Below are 10,093 nucleotides of genomic sequence, written 5' to 3'. Positions count from 1 at the left end.
AGGGAAGCAGCACCGCGGGAGGCCTGGCTTTGGGCCGAAGGAAGGAGCGGCCCGCTGCGGGGAGACGGGGCAGGCGAGCGGCCAGAAGCAGCTGCGGCCAAGGTGGGCGGATCCTGCAGCACCGGGACGCCCGGGCCCGGACAGCCCGCTGGCAGGCTCCCGGCGGGCACGAGGAGATGGGATGAGGCCACGTGACCCAGGACGGTCCCCCTGGACGCAGGACGGGCAGTGGGTACATGTGGAGGGTGGGTACTTGGACCCCAGGCCAAAGCCAGGCAGTAAGGGTCAGGTTAGACTGAGCGGCGGACAGCTGCCCTGGCCCAGCTTCTCCTCCGCGAGCAGCTGCCACAGTGGCTCCTGGGCAGATGGCCGGGAGAGCGTGAGTGCGGGAGGTGCGGGAGCTCCGCCCCAAGGTGCTCCTGGGAGTGCTGGGTGCTCACGTGAGGCTGGGAGTCGCAGGACTGTGGCCGGGGCCCTGCTCGAGGGCAGGCCAGCTCCGGCCCCCAGGAGGGCCGGGGAGGGAGCTCGGGTTGCACGGCCTGTTCTGCCCTGCTGAGGGGTACCTCCAGCACCTCTGGGGGCCCAGGGGCTGGCACTGAGGGGTCTGCAGAGGCCGGTGTGTGAGCCCCGTTGGGGAGGACTTGGTCACAGAGCAGCCCTGGGAAGGCAGCAGCTGCTGGGAGGGCGGGGGCTGTCCGGGGAAAGTGGAGACACCCAGGGCTCTGTTTGGGGTGGGTTTCCTGAGGCTGTGGACTTGCGGGGAGACCCCCGTCGAAATAAGCATCTTAGCATCAGGAGAGCATCACCTGGGGTCTGGGAGCCCGGGGCCCTAGGGGCAGAGGGGCAGAGCCCCAGAGGGGCTGGAATGGGGGCTGCGTGGCTCCCAGCGCTGGGCAGACCCTCCTGTGGTCACCCTGCCTGCCTACCCTCCCCCGCAAAGCCCCCATCTTCTAAGGCAGGCGAGACCTCGGGAGCTGGCAGGCCTGAGGAGCAGCAGACCAGCCTGGTTCTGAGAGCTGGGGAAGCCCAGGCCCCCCGCCTCCAGGCCCAGGCCTGGCTCCCCGCTCCACCTGCCGCGCTCGGCCTGTGGCCCTGAGTCATCCTGCTCTGGGTGAGGCTGCCTGTGGGAGGGGGGCACGGAGGAGCAGGGCGGGGGCAGCCCCCACCTCAGGCATGGGAGCTGGCCAGGCCCCTTCGCGCAGGCGGAAGAGTGGAGCCTGAGGCTGCAGTGTGGGGTGTGCTGAGGGCTTCTGGCGCGAAAGCTGGTAGCAACTAGGTGTTCCCGGATCAGTGGCTGTGGCCTGTCACCTGTCACGGCGGCCTCGCGAATGCAGCCTCTGGGCCGTGTCCCCCCGCCACACGTCAGGCTGGGCTGGCCACGCAGACGGCCCACCAAGGGTCTGGGTCAAGACCAGGCCTGCCTGCTGGGCTGCCCTAAGATCCCCTCTCCTGCCTGCCCCCCCCACAAAGGGGATGCCTCCCCTTCCAGTCTCCTGCCTGGGCCGCCCAGCTGGTCAGGGCTCCTGGGTCTGGGTGCCGGCCCCCAGGGGCCACATGGCCTTTGTCAACCGTGGGAGGAAGTGGAGGGGTGGCTCCTGGTCACTCGAGTGGTGGTTCTGGCACTCCCACCGCATGCGTGTGCACGCGCGCGCGCACACGCAACGCAGGTGTGCGAGCGAGGTCCCTGCCCAGCTGGCTCATCGCGTGCCTTTCCAGAGCAGGGCCCTCGGACGCAGGCCTGGGCTCACCCAGACACGGTCGCGGGCTCGCGGCTCCACTCAGGCCCCGCGGTGACCAGCCCGCTTGCCGCGGCACAGGCATCTTACACACAGGCTCGCACGCTCGGGGGTTCCTGTTCTCGCAGCTTCTGGCCCGACTCCCCCTCCCTGCTCTGTGCTGCCCCTCCACCCTCCCCTCTCTGCTCACCCACTTGCCTTTAATTAGAAATGCCAGGAGAGCGATTTTGGGGGAGTTTCTGCCAGAGACATTCCCCCACCAAGGCTGGAAGCTCAGAGAGGGAAAGGAGTGCCAGATTGCCTCTGGGGGGCGGCAGGGGGTGGCAGGGAAGGGGCCTCCAAGGGGGGCAGGGAATGGGGACTCCAGAGCGGGGGTACCCGCGTGCCCTTGAGTGTGCTAACGAGACCCGGGGGCCGGCGGGCCTGGTGTGAGGGGCTGGGCGTGGACGGGGATGACTGGACGGGGGGAGGATGGGTGGGTGGGGAGCTATGAGTATCTCTGTGGGGGAGGGGGGATGAGTGTGCAGTGTGCGTGTGAGAGCGGAAGGCCGGCAGCAGGGCTAGGGGGTCTTGACTGGCCTTGGTTGTGTGTGGCACATGGTATGTGCTACCTGTGCGCATGGAGCAGCAGAGGACCTGGACCCACACCCATCATGACGGGGACACAGGGGGAGGGCCCCTCCCCACCACTGTTGCCAGGGAGGCAGAAGGGGGCCTCCCTCCTGCAGGAGTCTCAGCTTCCGGAGCCCCATTCCTTTTATGGTGTTTTGCTTCTCTACCTCTCCTGACTGCATCAGGCCACCAGCACCCTCTCCCCCCTGCAGAGGTCTTGGAGCTTCCGACCGGTTGGGCTGTGGCCTGGGGTTCAGGGCCTACACCCTGCGGTGGGTGGAGGGCCCCTCCGTCTCCTCCACACGCCACCCCCCCACGCCCCGAGAGCAGCTGCCAGGTTTCCTGGGAGGCGCTAAGTGGAGAAGTCTTGGGCCTCAGCAAAGACCTGGGAGAGGGGGCACGGGGCAGTCCTGTCCAGCTACTGCCACCTAGGCGACACACACCCACACCAAGTCCAGGGGCCCTGGGAGAGCCAAGGCCTGGGTGCCTGTCCCTTACCCGGGCGCAGGACCAGCCCAGGGCCTGGACGCAAGGGCGCCCGGGGCGGGGATAGACGGAAGCTCAAGGCCACGTCCGGGACCTCACACCTGACACCCGGGAGCGTGTGTGCACTGGAAAACTCCTGGAGGTCTTCAGCCCAAGCGAAAGAGGGTCTCAATATGGGGTCGTTGCCACGTCTCACCTGTGGCTGAACATCCTGCAGACCCGGACTGTACAGGATCAGGTCTGCGGCCGGCGGCCCCGGAGAGCAGTCCAGCGCCCCCGCCCCCCGCCCCAGTCAGGACACAGCAGACACAGGAGGAAGCTGACCCTGAGGCCCGGGGGAGGGGCTTCCTCCTTACCTCCGGCCGGGGGCGGCGGGGCGCTCACCGGGCCTACCTGCCCGGCGCTGGCTGGCGAGGGGGCGTCGCCGGCCTGTTCCCAGTACGGTCTCTGGGTCCCACGGGCTGAATGGGTCAGGGAAGGAGCGGTGCGAGCGAGCGCATTAGTCACGCCGCCGCCGCCGCCGCCGCCGCCGCCGCCGCCGCCGCCGCCGCCGCCGCCGCCGCCGCCGCCGCCGCCGCCGCCGCCGCCGCCGGCGTGTGCAGGGGGTGGGTCCTCCCTCCGCCGGGAGCGCGCGTGGGCGCGGGGAGGCGGGCCGGCAGGCTGGGGGCGCGGGCGGGGAGCCTGCGCCCGGGCCAATGGGAGCCGTGGCTCGGTGACGGGGCCGCCCACGGCCCGCGCTGGCGGCATAAAGAGCCGGCGGCCGAGGCTGAGCGCAGAGCTCGGGTGCCGGGTCCTCCGGGTCCGCGGCCGCCGAGAGCAGCCGGGGCCAGCCGCCGCTCCGCGGGACCCTCCGCCACGCGCAGCTCCGCGTAGCCGGCGCCCAGCAGCTCTCCGTCGGCCCCAAGAGGACTTTGCAGCCTCTGCCCCACCCCGCCTGTCCGAGCACCGCCGCCACCTGCGAACAGATGGAGCTGGACCAAAGGACGACCGGCGGCCTCCACGCCTACCCCGCGCCCCGCGGCGGGCCGGTGGCCAAGCCCAACGTGATCCTGCAGATCGGGAAGTGCCGGGCGGAGATGCTGGAGCACGTGCGGAGGACCCACCGGCACCTGCTGACCGAGGTGTCCAAGCAGGTGGAGCGGGAGCTGAAGGGGCTGCACCGCTCGGTGGGCAAGTTGGAGAGCAACCTGGACGGGTACGTGCCCACGGGCGACTCACAGCGCTGGAGGAAGTCCATCAAGGCCTGCCTGTGTCGCTGCCAGGAGACCATCGCCAACCTGGAGCGCTGGGTCAAGCGGGAGATGCACGTGTGGCGGGAGGTCTTCTACCGGCTGGAGAGGTGGGCCGACCGCCTGGAGTCCATGGGCGGCAAGTACCCGGTTGGCAGCAACCCCTCCCGCCACACCACCTCCGTAGGTGTCGGGGGTCCCGAGAGCTACGGCCACGAGGCTGACACCTACGACTACACGGTCAGCCCCTATGCCATCACCCCACCACCGGCCACAGGTGAGCTGCCCGGACAAGAGGCGGTGGAGGCCCAGCAGTACCCACCCTGGGGGCTGGGAGAGGACGGGCAGCCAAGCCCTGGCGTGGACACGCAGATCTTCGAGGACCCGCGGGAGTTCCTCAGCCACCTGGAGGAGTACCTGCGCCAGGTGGGCGGCTCCGAGGAGTACTGGCTGTCACAGATCCAGAACCACATGAATGGGCCGGCCAAGAAGTGGTGGGAGTACAAGCAGGGCTCAGTGAAGAACTGGGTGGAATTCAAGAAGGAGTTCCTGCAGTACAGCGAGGGCGCGCTGTCGCGAGAGGCCGTGCAGCGTGAGCTGGACCTGCCGCAGAAGCAAGGAGAGCCGCTGGACCAGTTCCTGTGGCGCAAGCGGGACCTTTACCAGACGCTGTACGTGGATGCCGACGAAGAGGAGATCATCCAGTACGTGGTGGGCACCCTGCAGCCCAAGCTCAAGCGCTTCCTGCGGCCCCCGCTGCCCAAGACCCTGGAGCAGCTCATCCAGAAGGGCATGGAGGTGGAGGACGGCCTGGAGCAGGTGGCCGAGCCCGCCAGCCCCCACCTGCCCACCGAGGAGGAGAGCGAGGCCCTCACGCCGGCCCTCACCAGCGAGTCTGTAGCCAGTGACCGGACCCAGCCCGAATAGAGGGCGCCGGCCCCCCGCCTGCCCGCTGTGGCCTTTGCCCACCGGGACTTCTGAGTGGGCTGATCCCTGCAGGGGGAGCCCTTGTCCTCATGCAGCTGGACACCCACCTCAGCCTCCTAACCTGACCCTAACAGACACGTGTGATTCAGATGTGGGCAGCATCCCCCAAACAGCAGAGGGGCTTCCCTTCCCTGCGGGGCCCTGCCCCTCGCCCTCCCTCCGTCTGTCTTCCCCAGCATGGGCCGGCCTGGGCCAGCGGCCCCACCCTCCATACTCTCAGGCCAGGACAGCTTCCTCGTCCTGTTCAAAGTCCCGGCCCTCTGGGCACTCAGAAACCCAGCATCCAGACGGCACGGGCCCGCAGGCACCAAGCTCAAGGGACACCCCGGGGCAGAAGCTCTGGGCTTCTGGGAAGCCACCTCTCCTGGCAGTCGCCTCGTAGCCGACTGGCACCCCTGCCATGGCCCAGGGCAGCTGGCCAGCCTCGGGCAGTGTGGCTCCCTCCCCTTGGAAGAGAGCCGAAGCCAATAAAGGCAGCAGCAGCAGTGGCAGCAGCAGACCTGGCGTCCTGGTGCCTCCTGGCCCCTCAGGTGAGCCCCTGCCCCATGGTACCACCACCGGGGGGCACCGTAGAGCCGGGAGGGTCCCGGGCCAAGCCCACTTTCCAGGCGAGCCCACGAGGCTCAGGGTCATCCGCAAGTTACCGGATGGGGTGGGGGTGACATGGTGGGGAGGCGGGGAAGGAGCAGAGACCCGGGGGAGCGGGAGAGGGAGCTGGGGTGGGAGCAGGGCTGGGGAGTTTGCCGAGCCAGCTCTCACACCGACCGTGTTTTCTCTCCCGCCTCAGCACCACTGATTCATGCCAGCCTGGGGAGGGACCGAGCCCTGCTCGATGACTCACCCGTGGCAGGCGGAAGGTCCCACAGGGCCTGAGTCCTCAAACCCGGCTGAGGCAGCAGCCGGCCCTCGGAGCCAGGAGAGTGACAACAGGTAATGCAGGAGACCCCGTCCCTCGGCTGTCCTCACATGGGGCCCTCAAGCTCCTCCCCAGCCCCCAGGTCCCAGGCCGCCCCCACCCCACGCAGTCCTCTGGGTGAGCTGAGAAGCAGCCCTGGGAGAGCAGCCCTGTGACGTCCGCCGCACGCCCCTCCTGTGCAGCCCCTCCCAGCCTTGGCCTGTTCCTGAGTCCCTGACCATCCGTCTTCCTTCCTTTCAGGTCTCAAGGCTCCTGCGGAGCCTTTGCTGCTGTGCCTGGCAGTGCCTCCTCTCCTCTCCCCCTGCAAGCTGCCTGCACGAGAGGAGAAGTCTGAGGCCAGCGAGAGGCTGGTGGTGAAGACGCGCCAGCGTGAGGGCCGGGGCCTGCCGTATGCCCGCCCCGCTGGCCGCCCGCCCGCCCACCCGCCCCCAGGGCCGCCACCCCGGCTCCGGCCTCGTTCCAGCCCAGGAACCGCTGCCCACTGCGCGGCCATCCTCTCCTGCCAGAGCTTGCCACGAGGCCTGGGGCTGAGACCAGAGCCGCTGCCCCTGCCCGGCGGCCCCAAGCCCAGCCCCAGGAGACCCGGCGGGTCCTGAGGCTCATGTGGGCTCTCTACCAGGCCCTGCCGTTGCCCAGGCCTGGACCCCCACCTCCCCCAGGGCACCCACACCCTGGTGCTGGCCGGCCGCTCGTGTCTGTGGCCTGAGCAGGCCTGGTTGGGGGTTCCCCTTTCTGCCTGTCCACTGGGGGGTCCCAGCTTCGGGGGAATGACACTTACAGGTAACTCTGCCAGCTCCCCCAGATTTTATCTTTGCACATAAGCCATAACCCGTACTCGAGGCTGGTGCAGGCAGCAGGGAGGCCCCAGGGTCAAGAGGGTGTGGCCACCTCCCCGTCCCCCCAGCGGATGAAGCCCTGAATGTCAGGCCAGGCTGTGTGCACCCTTGCCACCTTCCACGAAGACAGACTCTTTTTGTAAGATTTTGTTAATAAAACACTGAAACTTCTTGGCGTGCGTGTGCTGCTGTTTCTCTGCCGGCCGGGGCTGGCTGGAGGGGGGCTGCAGAGGGAAGCAGCTCGGGGCGGCCAGCTCCTAGAGCCCAGTGAGTACAGACTGAAGGGCCTCTGGGGACCTGAGACAGCCAGCGGTGGGAGTGACTGGGAAGGGCCGCTGTTCATGCTGAACAGAGGACAGGCCCCCGAACCCTCTGTACACTCTCCCACCCACTGCCCGCCGGGGTGGGCATGGCGGGGGTGCTGGGCACTCGTCTGCGGCCAGGACTCAGCCCGCACAGAGGCCTGTGGGCCCAGGGGGCCTTCTTAGGCCCTGGATCCCTGGTGGGTGGGGAAAGATCCCTGCTGGGAGGGGACCCTGGCAAGTCCTGGCTGCAGGGTCATAAGCTTGGTCTCTCTGAGCCTCACATTCCCCGTCTGCAAAACGAGCGAGTCATCGGTAATATAATCCATGCTGGGGCCCAAGACCTTAGAAATGAGAGCCGTCCTCGCTGGGGGGTGGTCTCGACCTCACCTGCCTTCATGGGGGATGCCAGGTCCCTGAGAGAGATGGAGACATGGCCTGGAGCGGGCTCGGACCCAATAGCAGCCACTTGAGTGAGAAGCAGGCCTGGGGAGGTTAGACACCGAGAGCTTTGCTCCGAGCAGTTGGCTCACTTGACCGTGGGGTGGCGGGGCCAGTCCAGAGTCCGCAGGGCAGGTGGGACTCTCAGGCACGGGCTGGGCTGCCGTCCACAGGTGGGATGTCTCCCTTGGTGAAGGCTCAGCTCTGCTTTTCAGGCCCTTCAACCGATCGACCCAGGCCCACCCAGATTCTCACCGACCATCTAGCGTCAATCACACCCACAAAAGACCTTCAGAGCCACGGGTAGATTAGGATCTGATGGAATGCCTGGGGGCGGTGCCTAGCCAGGCTGACAAAGTCTCCTCTCAGCCACCGTGGTCATCTACAGGTGCTTGTCGTCTGCCCTCAGAAGGGGCTGCTTTGCTAGGTGGGGTGCCCGGCCAGGCGGTGCCAGCTCAGCCCCCCGCCCCCCGCACGGGTGGGGCTGCCCCTGCTGAGAGGACGCAGCTGGGATGCACGGGGGACCTGGGGAGGCAGGAAACCATCAGGAGCGGAGAACCGCCCGCTGGCAGGAAAGTCGTCACCCTCCACGCAGACGGCGGCCCGAGTGTGATGCTCCCCGGTGGAAGGCCGCCTCTTCCCTGTTCTCCTTTATTCCTTTTAAATGATGAAAGCGCTGACAAGATGGGGAAGGAAACTGACAGGAACAGGAGGCTGGGCACCATGGTGATTCCTGAGAGGCGGTAACTTCTCCGGGAGAAGTACTACTGCTCACATCAAAAGCTGGGAGCTGTAGATGCCTTTTCCTTTTAATAAAAAGTTCCTGTCTGTAATTGGATGATTGTGGAACAGGCAACCTGAGATGCAGCTCTGTGTCTCTGTGTCCCAAGAAAAGAGGTGGGAGGGCGGAGTGGGGTGTGGTGGCGGGGGTCGGGGGCCAGACCCCCAGCAGACATCACGAAGCCCACAGCCCAAGCCCCGGGACATGCCCGTCCTGCCCATCCACATATCACAGACCCGGTCTCCTCTCCTCCGTGGAGGGCCGGGAAGCTGAGGCCTGGGAGGCAGAGCTGGGACTGGGGCTGGGGGTGCCAGGAAGCCCTGAGAGGCTAACCCTGCACACCCAGGGGGCTTCTGAGCCACGTGGGCTTGGGCTCACGTCCCAGGGCCACTCTTTCTATAAAATCAAGTCTGCCTACATAGCTGATGTGAGGGTTCAAGGGCACAGTGCCGGCCAGAGCAGGCGCTCAGGATGTCACGTGCGGCTGCCCCCGAGGCCCAGCCCAGGCCGTCAGCAGGGCCCTGTGCCCCCGGTGGGCTTTCACGGCCCGTCAGGTTGGGTCTTATTGTGTGTGACTTGGTTGGCCACCAAGGGGTGTCACAGACTCTCTGTGCCTGCGGGTGGGGGGCGCATAGCCAGTAGCTGGCCCACCTGAGGGTTCCAGAGGCCCACCTCACTGGGTCCAAGGTGTGATGTGTGCTCCAGCCTCCCCTGGGCCTCCCACCGGCCCTCTCCCTTCTCTCTGCCTCAGTGAGCCCACACCCAGCCGTCTGGGCCTGAGACAGGAGGCAGGAGGCTGGGGACACCTAAAGCCACTCCCCACGGTGAGACCTCAGGTGCCCCCCGGTGCGCCGGCCCAGGGGACCGGGGCAGGTCTGGCTTGGGCAGTGGAGCTCAGGGGCCCAGGGCACTGCTGTCTCTCTGGATGAGCCCTGCCTCCTCCTGGGATATCTGTGGTTTCCCCACCCGCAGGAAGCTGCCCTCCTCCAGGCCAAGGGTTTCCCCTACTGCCAACGCCGGGGTGCAGCATCAACTCTGCCAGCAGAGAGGTGGCACAGAGGAGCTGCTGGGGCTCCCCGATGATGAGCTCCGCCCATGACGGGGTCACACACGACGGGCCCCTTTCCACAGCCCCACCTTCCCAATGCCGAAACTGAGGCTCGGGGAGATGCAGGGACCTGCCCAGGATCCTCTGCCCTCCACGCCTCCTGGAACATGCTCAGAATACTGACTTCCTTGAAGGCCTATTCCGGAACCCACATGTGCCTGACTCTGAGATCCAAGCTGGTTCTACCACCAGGGCTGCTGCTTTAAAGCCTGCTTCCCTTCCTGCTGGGGACAAAGAAAGAGGCAGGCACTGAGTCTGCAGTGGCTCTGCTGAGGGTCAGAGGACCGTCTACTGGAGGACAATGTGCTTCCCGGTCCCCAACGACCCCTGGCCCTGGTCACCCATGGACCCCTCCCCTGGGCCACTCATGACCCCTGCTTCTGACCAGTCGCTGGCCCCGGCCCGGCCTGCCCACCGGCCCAAATTACAAGGCTCCCCTCGTGCCTCTTCCTCACTTCCGGTCCCCACCCACCCGCCCAGGGGCCCCCGCAGACCCGCCAGCACCGCTCAGGGGCTCTCCCACGCTGCCTGCCGAGCTCCCAGCTGGCGCCCCACTTCTGCAGCAGCCGGGGCGGGTGGCATACATTAGCCTGTTTCCTCAGGAAGGAGGCCAGGCAGCCCCAGCGCCCAGCCCTCGGCTCTGGGGGGACCCAGATGTG

The 10,093-nt window shown here is 67.3% G+C and overlaps 1 protein-coding gene across 1 annotated transcript; it reads left to right on the top strand.

Moving 5' to 3' along the window:
• Positions 1-2,251: 2,251 nt before the first annotated feature.
• ARC (activity regulated cytoskeleton associated protein) lies at positions 2,252-6,967 on the top strand. Its single transcript, XM_033843122.2, has 3 exons — positions 2,252-5,580; positions 5,838-5,980; positions 6,207-6,967. Exon 1 carries the CDS (start codon positions 3,800-3,802, stop codon positions 4,988-4,990), a length of 1,191 nt encoding a protein of 396 aa, XP_033699013.1. The 5' UTR covers positions 2,252-3,799; the 3' UTR covers positions 4,991-5,580; positions 5,838-5,980; positions 6,207-6,967.
• The last annotated feature ends 3,126 nt before the right edge of the window (positions 6,968-10,093 follow it).

This window comes from Tursiops truncatus, chromosome 17, assembly GCF_011762595.2.
Source record: "Tursiops truncatus isolate mTurTru1 chromosome 17, mTurTru1.mat.Y, whole genome shotgun sequence".
NCBI lineage: Eukaryota > Metazoa > Chordata > Mammalia > Artiodactyla > Delphinidae > Tursiops > Tursiops truncatus.
This window is presented reverse-complemented; position numbering and strand designations above follow the sequence as displayed.

Coding starts and splice junctions, on each gene's coding strand:
- ARC (XM_033843122.2), top strand. CDS start 3,800: ATGGAGCTGGACCAAAGGACGACCGGCGGCCTCCACGCCTACCCCGCG.